The sequence below is a fragment of the Mirounga angustirostris genome, unplaced genomic scaffold (genome assembly GCF_029215605.1).
Source record: "Mirounga angustirostris isolate CCGP_5_RB_7025 unplaced genomic scaffold, mMirAng1.0.hap1 SCAF_5, whole genome shotgun sequence".
Lineage (NCBI taxonomy): Eukaryota > Metazoa > Chordata > Mammalia > Carnivora > Phocidae > Mirounga > Mirounga angustirostris.
In genome coordinates, this window is record NW_026991713.1 from 88719457 (window position 1) to 88737898 (window position 18442).

Consider the following 18442-nt stretch of genomic DNA (forward strand, 5'->3'; position numbering starts at 1 on the left):
AGATCCAATATTCCCCAAAGCATGTGTAAGATGGTTGCTGTGTCCCTGCTGCTGACTAATAATAAGGAGTCAAAAAGCACCTTTTGATTCCGATTTCCTCCGAGAGGCTGTTCTACAAGCATGGGGTCAACTTAAAGGAAAAGGGTTTTTGTTTAATATTTTCTCCTTTCATTAGTGCACTTAAATTACTTTCTTGCAAACTCTGCTTGTTACCTAAATGTACTAGCACTTTTGTTACCTAATTAGCTTTCTTATCAGAATTCCAACCAAAAATAACAAGAAATGTAATAATGATAAGGTATCCTGCCCCCTCAAAACAGATTTCCTTTCGCGCTTTATCTCTCGGTGCTGTTCTGGCTTGTTTAATTAAAGTATCAGAAATTATTAGACTCAAATTATTTCTTGATCTAGTGCTCAAATTCTCCTGAAAAACTGCTTCTTTTGCCTCAGTATTTAAACCTTTATCAGTGTGAGGCAGATGAGTTTCCACACGTATGCAACAGGGTTCATGTAATACAATATAAGTTTGGAGGGAGAGCCTAATTAGCCTCTAAATAATTAGACAAATCAAATTTGGCTACACTGGGCTACCGTGAACATTTAAATACTTGGGTCTCCTCTCCTGTGCTCCCCCACGTTAATGTGCAAAAGAACTTATGAAACTTTAGCATGGAGTTGTGAAATTCAAAGCAAAGATCTTACTTATTTTTTCATTAGAAGGGTGGGAGTAAAAAATTCACCAAGCTCAAAACATTGACATAAGTTGCATTCAAGGAGGGTAGTCATGCCTGTTACAGACTTTTGAAACAATGGATGAGAGAGTATCCTTACATCACAGCCCTGAGAAGGAGAAAACTCTCAGACATACTGGTTATTTTGCTTCATCACACACTGTGAAAAAAATTTGGGTTGGAATCTGCTTGCTTCTGGTGGAGATGTGTGAGCGGTTCACTTTCTTTGAAGTCGTCTGCAATATGATCCCCTTTTGCACTGTCAAGCTTGGCTATCCCAATTACCAGGCAGCCATTTTGAACTTGTGTTTTATTGGAACTTCAATACTTAGCCCTGTGTTTGTGGGATGGCTTGCTGATGCCTGTCTAGGAAGAAACAAACTGGTATATGCTTGCTTATGTCTACATTTTCTAGGTGAGTGTCCTCTTCTGACTGGATCATTTTGCAACTTAACTGAACAGATTTTTGTTCGAGTTTTCCTCTCTCTTATCCTAATTTTGCTCTTAGTGTAAAATGTGATAAATGAAGTAAGAATGTAGTTTCAATTTACTTTGTTCTTGGTATTATTTGAGGGACGCTAGTAAACATATGTGCATATGTGTGTGTGTGGATGTGTGGATGCTTTGATGACTATATTGTTGTACTGATTGTATTTTATAATAATTATCTCTTTACATACCTGTCTTCTGTACTCCTTCAAACACCCTGCTTTTCCCCCTTCCTACCCCAAGCCCAAATTCGTGACAAATTCTATGTGAAACATGAAGTTCATTTGCTTCACAACTAAGATGAAATGTGCTAAAAAGGTTTTTGAAGTTCAGGTAGAATAATTGAAGAATGTTTTCATCAAAAGGTGGTTTTTAATTAGTCATAGAGTAAGATTGCATAGGGAGGCATGATTTCTATGTTATGAACTATGGCTACATGCTAAATAAATGAGTGAATTCAAACGTTACACTAAGCTTCTTTACATAGAGAAAAATAAATATATCTACAAAACTTTGGGAGTGAAGTGATCCTGGGAAATGTTGGGGAAATATCAAGATTGTTTGATAAAGTATAGAAAGTAAGTTGATGAACAGTCTAGAATTTGGGGCTAAAAGGTTCAAGTTGTTCTTCTGGACAACAAGGAGTCACTGAAGATATGATGAAAAACATCTGAGAAATGTTTTTTTCAATAAACAGGATAGGAAACCACAGTGAGAGGTTAAATAGAGGGAGACCAGAACATCTCAGGAGGACGGTCTAGAAGAAGTGTCAATCCAGGACAGAACATGTGAAAAACCATAAAAACTTGACAACTAAACAAGAGCACAAATATGATGAAGGAACAAAAATTAACTCCAAGTTTCTGAGCTGAGGGACTTAGGAAGCTAGTATGTGGTTCACTGATACTGTGAAATGCAGCAGAAATGCAGGTTTGGGGGGACAGGGGAGGAGATAAATGAGGAAGGGATGGATATCGGGTATTCAACATATCCCCCAATTTCAGACAGGTGATAAATTACCATTCACCATTCATCAGTTAGAGTGTGATTCAAACTTATAACTCTTTACTGCGTCAGCTTTGTTAAGTAAAAACGAAGTTACTGCATGGCAAATATTGACTCAACATTCAACAAATATTCTTCAGTGACCACTCTGGCCTTATCCTAAGATCTGGGAATGCAACAGAAAAGAAAGCAGTCTCTTGTCTGCCAAAGTTGACTTTCCAGTGTGGGAAAGAGAAAATAAACAAGCAAATGATATTATGTCAGGTGCTCAGGAGCGTTACGATGAAAAATATAGGTGGGTAAGGGGGAGACAGGGCAGACTAGACAGTGACATGGTTGCTGTTCTGTATCAGAGAATGTTTTCTGATAAGGAGACATTTAAGCAAGTGTCTGAATGATTTACTCTTCTTGTCTTGGTAACAGGCCATACCCATGGCACTTGGCAACTTCTTATTTAACATGGCAATTCCTATCAGTCTAAATTCCTGCATAAGCCATCAGACTAGGCCTGAGTCCCAGTTTTAGAATTTGACAAATAAAAGACCTAAATCAACTCCATATCCATTCATTTTCTTACAAAAAGCCATTTCCTTGTGCCCCCCACTCATGCTGCCATCAAATTCCAACCAGTCACTGAGTATCAGAGGTTCCATCAAAAATATGTCTTCTGTTTCAAATGTTAGCCCTTAGCTCAAAAATGCAGCTTTCTTTTTCTTGACCATTACAATGGCCTACTTACTGGGCTATTAGAGGTCAGTATGACTCCAATCCATATACCTTTCTACTAACAGCATTGACTAAGAATAAATAAGAATAAATCTATATATATCTATATAAATCTATAGAATAAATCTACATATCAGCTGTCTAATCTAAAAAACAAAATCCAGTTTAGTACATAAGAACCTTTACAATCTGTCCCAAATTTCCCTTTCCAGACTTTTGTCTCAGTATATGACCTCAACCATGCTGAACTTCGGCTTGCCTCTAATCCCCTACTTCTCTACTGTTACTTATGCTTTCTTTCTATGCCTGAAATTGTCAACCTTCCTTTATCTTTCTACTCCATAGCCAAGACTTGAAAAATCCTGTCCTTCCTTCAACACCCCCGTTGCTCAACCACATTCTAATCATACCTCTATAATTTCACTTACCACATCATAATCCTAATTTCCACCTGAACGTCTGTCTTCTCTGATGGACTCGTTAGCTCCTGGAGAGCACACCAGGGGACCCCAACCACCCAGCAGAGGATATGACACATCCTGGTGTTTTATACAGAGCTACCAAGTATGTGTGCTGATTATGGAGGGCACAATCAGCACACATCAAAGAGGAGACTTCCTATCATACATGTCAGAGACTTGTATCTTTATTACTTCAATTTTACAACAGATAAAAACAAAGTTTTGATCTAATGAAATCAGTATATTATGACATTTCCGCAAAAGATAGAAGTAGGGTGCCTTTCTAATTTACACAAAGGAACCACTAAGAGTGCTTTGTCTGCAAGAAGCCACTCTCTGCCCACTCCCTTTGGATAACCCTTTGCCTTGCCAGGCCTCACATTACACTTCCAGAGACAAGGAGAACTGAGTGGCAGAGAGAAGTAGTTGGCGTCATATCTGGCCCAACTTAAATTGAAACATTTCAAACTCAGTAATTTAAAGGACCCGTTCTCATGGTAAATCAATTTGTTACCACATATTGAGTGCATATATTCTTCAGATTATAAAAGCCACTGTAAGGGAGATAAAACATTAGACCCAATTTCTGCCTTTAAGGAACTTATATAGTCCAATTGAGAAAACTAACCACATACAGCCACCATATAAAAAATCATACGAAAAATATGAATGTTAAATTAATAAAGCCCAGATTATATCTGGGTTACTCTGTAACATTGGGCAAGTCCCTTAAACTCCCTGAACCTGGGTTGTTTTTTTTTTTTTTTGAAAAATTGGAATAAGAAAATCTATCTTCTGACGTCACCAAGTTTTTCCAAGATGAAACAATATAATACATATAAATGTTTTACAGAATTTAAAGAGCTGCACAAAAGTATGGAATTGAATCGCAATTTCTATTAAACAAGGAAAGTGTTCGAGTGTGGTCCCTCTGAGATGAAAGTGAGAAGAGGCTGGACCCCCATCCCTTGTCCCTTCCTGTCCTCCCTGCTCCCCCTCCTCCTGCCCGGTACCGAATCACCCACCTCACCTTCTCACCTCTGTGTGAGCCAAGATGGCTCTGCTCAGGGGCATAAGAAGTGAAAGAAATCAAAGGGCATGAAAAGGAGAAAGAGAAGTAGAAAAGGCAAAGAGATCTACGTTCTTCTTACCGCTATGATAATGTTCTCCATAAAACATTTTCTTTAACAGGCTCCTGACAAATCTGAGATCTTTGAGTTTTCTATCACTCTAGTGACTGAGAACAAATAACCCTTACTAACAGTGGTTTTCTCTGGGGGGTGAAATTACAGGCATCTCTCGTTTCTTATATGATCTGTTTCCAAATGTTGTTAAAGTGGACATGACTTGCTCATACACTCTGTGAGAGAAGATAGGTCAAGGTGAAGGGGGGAAAAACTAGGCCCCTGGATTAATTAAAACACAGAGAGAAGAAAAATTGCACATTTAGAAAAATCATGCTGTCTCCAGAATCGCAGTGACTAACAAATATTTCAAGAAGACAATCACATAATGATGCTCCTTTCAGAGGAAAAACCTTATTTATAATGTGGTTTGGTGATTGGGTTGGTCTGTGCCATATTTATTCTCCTTTTTTCTCTCTCTACAGGCACTGCTTTGTTATCCATGGTTGCTTTTCCCTTGGAAGATTTCTATATAGGAACTCACCATATGATTAACCATATACCAAAAGAGGAGCAGAAGAGGCTGTTCTACACAGCCCTGTTGGCCATCTGCCTTGGTACAGGAGGAATGAGAGCCATCATTTGTCCGCCGGGTGCCTACAACCTTCAGGAGCATGGGTCCCAGAAACAAATGTCTTTTTTTAACTGGTAAGTCATACTGGCTAGGAGTGAAATGAGCCTTATGACATTCCTCTCCCTTCTGGTATTTCTCATTGTTTGCTCTCTGGTCCTATTTTGATTGTAGTAATTCGGTGTTTGTCATTGACTGGGCTGGGTCAAGTGACGATGTGACAGTGCCTGGGACAGGATTCAGCCAGTAAGTGTGAGGGGCCTATGAGTCAGGCACAGACCCATGCAGCTTACAAGCACCTTCCAGAAACACACTGCCTTGTCATACTGAGTAGAAGGTGGCTTTGGAGCCAAATAGGTCTCGACTCTACTTAACACGAGCTATCTGACCTTCTCTGTAAGTCTCAGTTTAATCATTTGTGAAGGGCTATCAATAATACCTCTTCTTGGGTTTTATTAGAGGCAATAATGTGTGTCTTGCAGGCAGAGAACCTGGCACATGGTAGGTGATCATAAATGGTAGCTGTTATTAGTTCTGTCTACACTGTAAGAAGCAAATTTGGCAGAGATTATAAATTCACGGGACAGTGCACAGAGAAGATAAAAAAGAACAGAAAAAGTATTTTACAATTTGTTGAAACATCAGCCAGCACTTCTGTTTGGCATTCACTTCAACCTTAACACCTAAAAGAGTTTATATTCCATGAAAATCAAACTGCCTTTCTGTGAATCTTTTTCTCTCTCAGTGAGTTCTTACACAGTTTTATGTGGTTTTAAGGAACCAATTTTTATTATCAAATACGAATTCAAAAAAAAATTCGATCTTAAGGTAGAGTATTTTGTTGTTATTATTCATCAGTGAATGTCAAGTAGATCTGAAAATATTCTTTTGTTCCCTCTTTTCTGTGAAATGAGTTGTCAACATTTTTCTAAATATTCTGTATTTCCAGCAATGTTAGCAATGGAAAAAATCAAGGCACAGACAGAATCAGACAAAATGTTTAAAGAAAATTCATATTTAAAGCATTAAATTAAAAAAAATGTAGCATAAATAATCTCTGTATATATAACTACCCAAGGCAGTCAGTTTCTTTCTTTCCTTTTCTTTCACTCTCCCTCTTTCTCTCTTCTTTCTTCTTTCTTTCTTTCTTTCTTTCTTTCTTTCTTTCTTTCTTTCTTTCTTTCTTTCTTTCTTTCTTTCTTTCTTTCTTTCTTTCTTTCTTCTTTCTCCCCCCCTTCCAATTATATTAATATTACAAAGCACTCAGGCCTATTTTGAATTCAGTCCAAATGTCAGAAAATAATGCAGTTTTACCAAAGGTGGAAGGGACTCTTTACTTCCTTATAGCAAATTCTGCCTCCTTGACCTGCCCAAAGGAGAAAGAAAAATCCTTCTTTTTTATTCTATTCGGAGGTTTTAATCCTTAATTAGCAACATCATTTTGATTAAATAAGACTCTGGAGGATTAAGACTGGAGAGCAATCAGTTGTTCTGAAAGATAGCTCTGGAGAATTTATTGTACTGTGGTCTTAGTCATTCAGAGTTGTGTTTAATCAAAGTGACATTTCTCAGTGTTGATTACAAAGGAGACATTATATGAATGAAATATTTCCTTTGGGAAAGGGGGGGGACTCCCAATGGGTTTGTACTTTAGGCCTTTAAAGGGGGGATGGGGAGTGGGGTGAAAATGAATTTCTGCAGCAGTGAGGAGCCAGGCCAAATTTAGGATGAACACATTTCAATGTGTCTTATTACTTCCTAATTTCACTAAAATCTCTAATAAAAAGAATCATGCAGGGGTGCCTGGATGGCTCAGTTGGTTGAACATCTAACTCTTGGTTTTCAGCTCAGGTCATGATCTCAGGGTCAAGAGATCTAACCCACATCAGCTCCCTGCTCAGTGGGGAGTCTGTTGAGATTCTCTCTCTCCCTCTCCCTCTGCCCCTCCCCAACATGCTTGTGTGCTTTCTCCTCTCTCTCTCTCCCTAAAAATAAATAAATAAATCTTTTAAAAAAGAAAAGAATCATGTAGAATTTTTAAAACCTAACGTTAAAGCACCTAGAAATGTAGGGCGCCTGAGTGGCTCAGTTGGTTAAGCATCTGCTTTCAGCTCAGACCATGATCCCAGGGTCCTGGGATTGAGCCCCATGGAACCCCACATTGGGTTCCCTGATCAGTGGGGAGTCTGCTTCTCCCTCTGCCCCTCCCTCTGCTTGTGCTTTTTGTCTCTCAAATAAATAAATGGAATCTTTAAAAAAAAAAAAAAAGCACCTAGAAATGTGCATGAGGAATCAAGGTCTTACTCTTTCATGTGCTAAAGGATGGTAAGCATCTTGGAGGCTGATCTGGTTGTTTCCATTTTTGGTGGGGTGGGGGAGAGGTTAAGTTTATAGTACCAGGCTACAGGGAAACTTCTATGGGCAACTGCTTTTTGTAATTTATGGAAAAGAATATTAACTCTATTGCTATACATACTGCAGTGTGGGTGGCAAGATGGACAGAGACCCTACTGGGCAGCCAGAAGGCTGAAAGGATCCTGACTCTGTCACAGGAGTTTTCTACTTTTTGGCTAGTTCCTTAATCTCTCTGGGCACCAGTCCCTCATCCACAAAATGGGAATACACTGGACGGTGGTTTAGAGCTTATATATAAAGTATCCTAGCACATCATAGGTATTCAAAATAGGGTAGCTATTGTTATTAAATGACAAATCAGCTAAAATCATTTTCTAAATTCTGGGCAAGAGGGAACACATTTAAGAGGAGGCCATCTTTAAATGGGCAGTGCCTTAATTTAAAATCTATTTCTCCATGTCAAAAATGCCTCTAGAAATTACAAGCTTGGTTAATATAATGAATTTCAGTAGTGTCTTTAAAAAAACAGCATACCACTTGAATCTGTACCACTTGAAGGCTGCATCCAGTTCTATTTTCAGCACAGATGTCAGATGTTCCTAGTTACAGGACCTTTAATGAGATGTGTCATTGCATCTATACCACCTAAAGCTTCCCAGTGATTATGTTAAATAGTATAGACTGGAAGTCTCGAACATTGAAAGCACCACTTCCGAGTAGAGCTGCCAAATGTAGGTGAGAAAACCACTCCCAGCCAACATTACCATCTGGTACTGGATCTTCCTCAACTATGCACCTTATTGAAAGAATAAAGCTAAACTCCCTAAAATCAAGAGGCATAATAATCTTCCAACATCCTTGTGCCATTATCTAGATTAGAACCTGGCTCTTCCAGCATTTTCCAAAATCTGAGGTGTGTAATTAAGAGTCAACACACTGGAGATCATCTGGGTAAATACACCTGTGCAGTATCTTTTCTAGAAACAAAAAGAAAGGTGGATAATTAAGTCTGTCTATAACCATAATTTTAAATTCTACTGCAATTAACTTCAAATCTTGCTTCCACATTTCTCTACTTACTTCACCTGGTAATTTGCATCCAATCTGCATATCCTAGTCTGTTCCTAACTAGTTACCAGAGTGAATTATACATGATTTAAAAGTCCAAATAGAATATTGGTAGAGTTCTTGAAAAAAATCTGGAGACTAACTTATTCTATCCCAGAAATTTTGAATATCTGGTACTCAGATTGACTCTACATAATATTTGTCTCACACTAAAATATTCTGATGTTAATACTTACTTGAATTTAATAGCTTTTTCTTAAGGAAACACTAAAGGTAAAAATTTATTATCCCACGGAATGTTTTTTCAGAAGTTGTTTTAATATTCCCTTGAGTGTTGCTTGAAAGCAGCGATTCTCAATCTTAGATGGACATAAAGGCCACCTGAGGACTCTTAAAAATACTGATTCCTGGGCCTTGGCATCAAAGGTTCCATATATATTGGTTTGAGGGAAGATCCAGAGACCAGGAATTTTTTTTTTTTTTTTTTTTTGCTGCCTAAGTAGTCGGGTTTAAGAACTACTACTCTCAAGCAGTTGTCTGATTTTGAGAATCACTTAAGGGTTTTATTTTAAAATGTTTCTTAGACCCCACCCACAACTTCCAAGATCAGAATTTCCTGGAAGCATAGCTGGGAAATGTATACCACTTTTATCAAGTGCTTCAGAATTTTGAAAACAATTCGAGATATAAGAAAAGGAGATACTAAGGTGGTCTAGAGATAACTTTGAAAAGAAATGTAAGTGAACATCGTTTGAGTGCACATACTGGATGCTAGGCAACTTTTAAAAGTTTTGATGATTCATAGCTATTTTTCACCATACTTAAAAATCTATCTGACTGAGAAATTCTACCTAATCCTTGAGAAGAGAAACGAAATATGAATCTACTTAATTCTGCAATAGTAAAATCATAATTTATAAGGTACATTTCAGCCAACAAAATCAAAGCAGTTCATGGAATAATTGTATTAATACTCAAAATATCATCTGAGTTGCATACTGAGGAATAGCCTGTAAATAGCTTTAACAAAAAAAAATCACTAAATCTTCCAAAATTCTATTTGCATGGGTTCTAGCCAAGCTTAACAAATGCTACCTACCCACTCTAATAACAACAGACACCTCCTTCTTTACTTTTGCCAAAGTTGTAAGCTTAGGGGAAATACACTCAGAATTCCTCTCCAACATATAATTGTGGAAACCAAAAAAAATTGAGGAAAAAAAGAAAGAAAGGCAAATTTCTTACATGTCCTACTGTTCCTTCTTTTTCTTAAGCCCTGCTTGGTCGCTTTTCAACTAGGTAGGTACATGACTAGGGTCTTATTTTCATCAGTAAACATGCAGTGGTCTAAAAATCTTAAATAAAGGAAATAAGAAAATGATATACAGGAACAACTGTTAGGATTAGGATGTTGGAAAAAAAAAAGGTGGGGGGAGGACCCAAGAGAGAAAAGGAATGAGAGTAAGTTAAAAGAAGCAGAGGCAAGGAAAGCAAGAGAGAAAGAGTGAGACATTCTCCTAAATTTCTTAATTAAAAATATACTTTTTACTTTAATCGTGCTATCTATTCACCAAAACCAACACTCTTCCTTTATTAAATGCCTTTTCTTTAACTGCAGTGTTGAAAAAAATTATATATAAAAAGTATCTAGAACTGCAAAATTTCCATTTGCTTCTTCTTTCTCTAAATTCACGGCTGCCAGAGTATTCTTTGAAGTACTTCAATGGGTTAATGGTTATGCTAAAAGAAGCAACCACTGACAACCACCATCCACCAGGAAATCAGCATCCAAGTGTTTCCTTGACTTTTCTAAACAGTTCAATTTTATCCCATTGAAGAACCACAAATCCCTTGGTGAATTCTCTCAATGTTGCTCAATGCAGAATAAAATATTCTCCCTGAACTCTGTAGATTGTCCACAACTACCACGAAGGCCTGAGAGCTTGCCTTCCCTCTTGGTATCTTCTTGGGTTAAGAAAAACCAATTTAAACCATTTTCCCTAAAATCACTGAAAATAACTCACGTATGTCAAAATGGGGCAGCCTAAGAAATAACAAAGTATTTTTGAGCGACTTTAATCATGATTACTAAATAAGTTAAGGCGAATGTTTAAAAGAAATAATCTCAAAAGGATTGCTGAGATTTGCAGCAACAAGTTTCTTTTCCTTATTTGTATTCAATACCATAGAACCACGAAAACAAACAAACAAAAAAAATTAGACTTATATGTAATCCCAGTTATTTGCAGTTCCCAATCTGTATTTAAAAGTAGACTAAAGAAACATATTTTTACTGCTGCTTTCAATTTTCCTTAATCACTGGTATTTATTTTGCTTTAGTGCTTTGCTCTCTGACTTTCTGTGTGAGAGGTGCTTTATATACTCAATTTGCTAGTGAGCTATGAGATGAAAGGAGTCTTAATGGTGAGTTTGAAGACTGTGGATTTTTATTTCTCTTATTTTTTTACAGTTGATACATATACAATTTCACCCTTAATTATCTATGGCTTATCCTGTCCATGGATCAATGAAGACATACAGAAAACATGCCTGTACTAGGTAATTCTTCCAGAAAATTACACAATCAAATAGGTTGGATGGCATTTGTTAAAATACATTTAGTACTTAGTGTGAAATCTCTTCCTATACATAGCTATTCAACACCATAATTCTTTTGTTTCTAACTACCTTTCACAAGATTTAAGTCTTGGAATAATTGTAATTTTCCTTGACCCTCTTTAGAGCGATTTAGTTTACATCACCATGTGGTGTTCTGCGGAGCCACACAATGTCCTCTTGGATTTTCTCAGCAATATTGAACATTTAAAAAAAGAGTTTCCTACAGATTGAAAGAACTGTAACACTGCGGCAGCTCCAGCTTCTCTCAGTTGCTTCAGCCACAACTCAAGCGTGCAGCTTGCAACAGCATAACAGGATGACCCAAGACTGAGCCTAGGAACTCCATCCAGTTATCCTACAAAACTCTAGCTTTGTGTCTCGCCTGCACTGTGACAAGTTTCTGGTAGTGGATTATAGTAAACCAGTTTCCTCAGCATGGCCCTGTTTGAGGTCTGATGACTTTCCTAGGTCAATTTTTGAAAATTTGTTTTTATCTATTCTTCTTTGATCACTTGGTTTTTATGAGATGCCATGTTATTCATCAATTACTTATTTACTATCCCTATATTGTGGGCTTAGAATCATGTTATGTGGTGTGGAGACAAAGAATAGGGTGTTGCTGTCAGGGATCTTACAATCTGTGAGAAGACAAAACTAACAAAAGTGAAATCATTGCAGAATGGATTGTTTTAGAAGTTCAGAGAATTTCTATTCAAGAGAATATTGAATGAAGGAAAAGAGACTTGACATGGGACTTTAGTTAAGTGAGAAAAGGTATAGGGATGGGGGCACGTGAGTGGCTCAGACGGTTAAGCATCTGCCTTAGGCTCCCGTCATGATCTCAGGGTCCTGGAATCAAGCCAGGCGGGCTTGATTTCACACCAAGTGGCAGGCTCCCTGCTCATCGGGGAGTCTCCTTCTCCCTCTCCTTCTGTCCCTCCCCCCACTTGTGCTCACTCTCTCTCAATAAATAAATAAATAAAATCTTTAAAAAAAATTATAAAGAGGCATCTTTGAGCTCACTGAGTAGACACCATGAGCAAAGCTCACCCTCTCGAGTTGAAAAAATTTATGGACAAGAAATTATCATTGAAATTAAATGGTGGCAGACTTGTCCAAGGAATATTGTGGGGGTTTGATCTGTTTGTGAATCTTGTGATAGATGAATGTGTGGAGATGGCAACTAGTGGGCCATAGAGCAATATTGGGATGGTGGTAATAGGAGGAAATAGTATCATCATGTTAGAAGCCTTGGAACAAGTATGAACAATGGGTGTGTTCATCAGAAGAAATCAACTGCTTCCACATGTCTCCTCTCCATAGTACCTGTTTTACTACAATGTAAAAATCAGGTCGTGTGCATTTTCATATTGAACTTTTTTGTTAAATGAACTTTTATAAGAGTCAAAAAAAAGTTATAGGGATGAAAATGAGCAACCATGTTTAAAAGACAGCAAAGGGACAAGGCTAGCTGAGCACATGTCTCATTTCCAAATATACATCACACACCTATTTCCCTCTCTCCCTTGACTTTGCTACCCCCACTCCAGTTCACTCCTAGCTCTCCTCCAGACTACAGTAGCCGTGATCAGTCTCCTTACCAGGCCCTATGCATAGATCTCACACAATAATCCTTTCTTTTTTCCATGTAAAAGAAGATCATTTCAGCCCCATGACCAATCGCCTTCACATGGCTTCCCAATGTACTCTAGGATCATGACCTGAGCCAAAGGCAGACACTTAACCAACTGACCCACCCACACGCCCCAAATTCATGTCTTTTGAGCACCATTCCAAAGAGAAAAAACAATATTTATAATTAATAATATATAAAACGTGGTGAGAAGGATGAGTGAAAGGTAATTTCAAATGTTAAAGCTTATATTAATGAGGAAATGGTGGTGTCATGAACTTAGACCTGGAAAGAAGTATAAAAAGAACACATAGTCAAGTTGACCTCTTCTTAGAGGCTGCACCAGGACAGATGGTTCCTACTCATGGCTCTGTAATAACACAGCTGTAAGAATTCAATTGAATCAGTTAAGGTCTCCAATGCTAAAATATCTTCTCTGAAACAGACATGGAAAATTTCTGTGACCTTGGGTTAAGGGAAAATTTCCTAGATACAACAGTAAAAGCATAATCCTTAAGAGGGGAAAAAAATAATAATTGGGCTTCATCAAAATTAAAAATTTATGCTCTCCAAAAGACACTGTTAAGAAATGAAAAGACAAGACACAGACTGAGAGAAAATATTTGCTAATCATATATTTGATGAAAGACTTGCATCCAGAATATATAAAGAACTCTTAAAATTCAATAATAAGAAAATAAACAACCTTGTTTTGCTTTAAAGTGGTAAAAGTTTTGAACAGCAATTTCACCAAAGAAGATATATAGTCATTAGGGAAATGCAAAATAAAACCACAATAGGATACAAACACACATCTATTAAAACGGCTAAAATTAAAGACTGATCATACCAAGTGTTGGCCAAAATGTATTAGAGATATTCGAAGGAGTTATTAGAACTCTCATACACAGGTTGCAGTTGATGCAAAATGTTACAATTACTTGAAAACCATTTGGAAATTTCTTAAAATGTTAAATATTCATCTACTATACCATTTAGCCATTCCACTCCTAGGTTTTTTTCCCCAAGGAAAATGAAAGTCTATGTCTATATGAAGACTGGTACGTGAATGTTCATAAGAGCATTATTTGTAATAGCCATAAGTTGAAAAAACTGTCCATCAACAGATAAATAGATAGATGAATTGTAGTATATTTATGTAATGGAATACTATTTGGCAATATAAAGGAATGAACTGATAAAAGAAAAAAAACATGGATCAATTTCTTTTTTTTTTTTAAAGATTTTATTTATTTATTTGAGAGACAGAGAGCATGAGAGGGAGGAGGGTCAGAGGAAGAAGCAGACTCCCTGCCAAGCAGGTAGCTCAATGTGGGACTCGATCCCGGGACTCCAGGATCATGACCTGAGCCGAAGGCAGTCACTTAACCAACTGAGCCACCCAGGCGCCCAACATGGATCAATTTCAAACTAATTATGCTAAATGAAAGAAGCCAGATAAAAAGAGTACTTTTTTTTTTTTTTTTTTCCAGTACACTCCACACCCAACATGGGCTTGAACTCACTACCCTGAGATTAAGAACCACAGGCTCTGGCAACTGAGCCAGCCAGGCACCATGTTCATGACCAACCTCAAGTGGCCCCTTAGCATTACCTAGCAAGTAACCAGTATCCAATCTTTCTCCTCCGGCTCCTTTAGATGAGTTCTAACCTTTTCTTTTCTCCTCAAACCTTCAATATCCTCTCCCCATAGCCATTCTTACCGGTTGACTCTGTTTCTTCTTTCACTTAGAGGAAGAAAGAAAAAGGAAGGGAAGGAAAAGGGGAAGGGAGGGGAGGGGAAGGGAAGAGAGAGGAGAGGAGGGAAGGGAAAGCAAAGGGATGGAAAGGGAGGGAAAGGAAGGGAGGGAAGTGAAGAGAAGGGGAGGAGAGAAGAGGGGAGGGAAGAAAGGAGGGTAGGAGGGAGTGAGGAATGAAGGAAGAAAAGAGGGTAGGAGGGAAGGAGAGACAGAGAGGAAGGTAGGGAGGAAGGAAAGAAGGAAGAATGGAATAATTAGAACATGTAGAGGAAATGCCATAGGATGAGCCTGAGTGGTCACACTCTTGACAGACCCATCCCCTAGAGTCTGGGCAGAACCTGTGACTTGACTCCTCTCAATAGAATATGGCAGAGACAACAGGCTATCAACCCCTGATTATGTTGTTATATGGCAAAAGTGAAGGGATTTTGCAATATAATTAAAGTCTCTAGGGGCGCCTGGGTGGCTCAGTCAGTTAAGCATCCGAGTCTTGCTTTTGGCTCAGGTCATGATGTCAGGGTCATAGGATGGAACCCCTCAGCCTCCTTGCTCAGCAGGGAGTCTGTTTGAGGCTTTCTCTCCCTCTCCCTCTGCTCCTTCTGCCACTCGCACACTCTCTCTACCTCTCTCTCTCTCTCTTTCTCTAAAATAAATAAAATCTTTTTTAAAAAATGTCTCTAATAATTTGATTTTAAATTAATCAAAGAAGAGATTATCCTGGAATCCTGGGTGGGCCTGATCTAACCAGGTAGGCCCTTTAAACCTTAGTGATAATGTTAAGTGTTCTAAAATTTGGATCTATTAGTGTTTGCCCAACTGAAAAATTTATCAAAACTCATAAAACTATATATTCAAGCAGGTATTTTATTGTATCTAATTTAACTTCAATAAATTTGTAAAATTAGTGTTAAGACCCCTCCTCTGCAATGGGATTCTAATAGCAGGGATTTAGACCCAATGAAAGGTTGAGAGACATAGATTATGTCCCAAAATTACAAACCAGACTACTGCTATAGGTACTATTCATTAGACATATTTGATTAAGTATTGTCTATGGCTTCTCTAGTTCCACAACACTTTTTTAAAAAAAAAGAAGTCTAATAAACGATATTCACAAATTCTAGTTCAGCTAACAGGCCACCACCTCATAGCTTACATTTATATCAAAGCATTAAAATTAGCAATTGTTCTCTGAAGTAACTGAATGGACTTTTTATTTCTGTCTGTCTATGTATCACAGGTTTTGTTGGATCATGAACCTGAAAGCAACTGTTGTCTTTCTGGGAATATCTTACATCCAGCACTCAGGGGCCTGGGCCCTGGTTTTACTCATTCCTTTTATGTCTACACTTATGGCTTTGATAACTCTTCATATGATGCACTGTAACTTGATTTATCAGCCAGAAAAATGTAAGTAAATCATACTTCACATTATTTTTTTTTATTTTTATGGTTTTCTTGATCTACTTGATCATCTTCATCTTTGATCCCCTGTAACTTCTCTTTCAACTCACAGAATTTGTGGATTTTGCTAGCTACTACACTTGAGAACAGCAAAATCTGCAAGAATATCAACAATCTCTAACATCTTTTAGGTTTCCCTTGTTCAAAACAGTTTAATAATCGGATGTTTTAAACAAAAACAAAAGTAAAAAAAAATCATCTATGCACGCTCAGCTTCAACTATCATCAACTCCACTCACTCTCTCCCGATCCCACCTGGTAATTTTGAAGCAATAATAAAATATTATAGCATTTCTAAGTGAAATAAGGCAGTCAGAGAAAGACAAATACCCTACAGCCATACCACTCAGATGTGGAATTTAAGAAAGAAAACAGATAAACATATGGGAAGGGGGAAAAGAAAAAAAGGAGGAAGGGAAATAAAACATCTATTTAGACAAAGATAGAGAAGAAACTAAGGGTGGATGGAGGGAGATGGGTGGGGGATGGGCCAGATGGGTGATGGGTATTAAAACATGCACTTGTTGGCATGAGCACTGGGTGTTGTCTGTAAGTGATAAATCACTGAATTCTACTCCTGAAACCAATATTGCACTGTATGTTAACTAAAATTTAAATTTAAAAAATTGAAAAATAAAAAATATTATAGTATTTCATTTGTGTGCAAGTGTGTAAATGACATACTTTTCTAAAAACATATTCACACATCATTATTACATACACACACACACACAATGAAAGAGAGAGAGAGAATTTAATACCATTGAGTATCTGTTCACTGTTAAAATCTGTTTCCATTTTTTAAATTTGTGTATTTTGTTTTGTTCAAATCAAATCCAAATAAGGTCCATACATTCCAAATGACAGATATGCCCCTTACGTCATCTATATTCCTCTTTCATTTCTGGGTTTTTTTTTTTTTCATTTTTTTAAAGAAATCTGAACATTCCACAGAGCATTTCTCATAGTCTGGATTTCACTGATTATATCCACATGTTGTCACGCAACAGGTGTTTCTCCTTAATTCCTTTTAATTATCTGAAAGACTTGGATGCTTGATCAGATTAAGATTTTTTTTTACATAATTCCTCCATAGATGGTTTATGTACTTCAATGAAGATGAGAGATGTCTGATTATCTGTCTTTACAGTATCAGCACCCACTGATAATTTCTGCTTAAGTCCATACTCCACTGTGGATTGCAAGGCAGTGATAGTCTATATTTATTCCTCCATTATTAGCTGAAGTAAATCTATAGAGAGAAATATCTCCTCATTAACTACTCAGTTACACAGAAGTATGGTTTATATAAGAAAAGGAAAACAAATGTTTAATTCTTTTCCTCTATTTTTTAGACTTTCAAATTAATGAGTTGAGATTCAGTATCTTCCAGAGGTGACCTGTTGGATGATTTTTTTAAACTATTATTATTAATTTATGGACTTAAAATTTTCAGTAAGTTTCGATCCACTGCAGTTGTCGATGCTCAAATTGTTCTATATTTGGGCAGTGAGGTCCCCTTTGTGTTGGTGTCTGACTCGAGTCCTTCAGACAAGCCTCTGTTGTCTTTAGTGGCTTTCTTGCTTTCTGGTATAACAACATATTCTGTGGTCATCATTTCTGCCCTGAACTTAGAATCATCTTTCTCCAAAAAAAAAAAACGGTGTTTCCTTCCCACGCATAGTGGCATTTAGAGACTATAATCTTGGCTATGGGGATGCTCGATGCTACTTAGTCTATCATAGTTCCTGGGCTTTTCTGTGCACAAAGCTAGAAAATGTTATTTTTTTTTTCTTTCTAGGATAACATACATTTTGGACTATACTAATACCCTAATCAAAACCAGTGCCAAATGATCTTGCCTTATCCTATCAAACTCAGACCTTTTCCTCCAACTTCCCAGGCCAAGAATCCCAGTTCTCAATGACAGCAATACCTCCACACATTTGCTTTCTCTCGAAGACTCAGTAGTCTTTGACACCAGCATCCCCAGTATGGTTATTGAAAACAGTTTCAAAATCCTTGCAAGGTCTTTTTTTTTTTCTTTATGTTATAATCCCTAGGAATGTACACCAAAATTATTATGTTCTAAAGTTACTTATTATAGTTTCTCTCTGTCTGGTTATATCACTAACTTTATGTACAATTAAATGTATTTGTTCCATTTTTCTTTATACTTAGACATATTTTTGAAATTTAATTTTAAGTCATGGGAATAGTTTCATGTATCTAAAATTCATGTAGGAAACAAAGTCTGTTTATATTCCTATATCCTCTCCTATTCCCTTAGGCATCTATTTACATATTTTAAAGAATTATCTTTCCAATTTATGTAATAAGGGAAAATATTAAAATTGTTTATGTGTGTGTGTATAT

At 37.2% G+C, this 18442-nt stretch overlaps 1 protein-coding gene and 1 pseudogene across 1 annotated transcript in view; both read left to right on the plus strand.

Moving 5' to 3' along the window:
- The first annotated feature begins 589 nt into the window (after positions 1-589).
- Positions 590-18442, plus strand: part of SLC15A5 (solute carrier family 15 member 5) — an 81579-nt gene continuing 63726 nt past the window's right edge. The window contains exons 1-3 of the mRNA XM_045869668.3: positions 590-1146; positions 5022-5244; positions 15843-16012. Of these exons, the coding sequence (XP_045725624.1) occupies positions 810-1146; positions 5022-5244; positions 15843-16012 (730 nt within the window). The 5' untranslated portion in view covers positions 590-809. The remainder of the gene's footprint in view (positions 1147-5021; positions 5245-15842; positions 16013-18442) is intronic.
- Positions 12245-12475, plus strand: LOC123843927 (small nuclear ribonucleoprotein G-like; annotated as a pseudogene).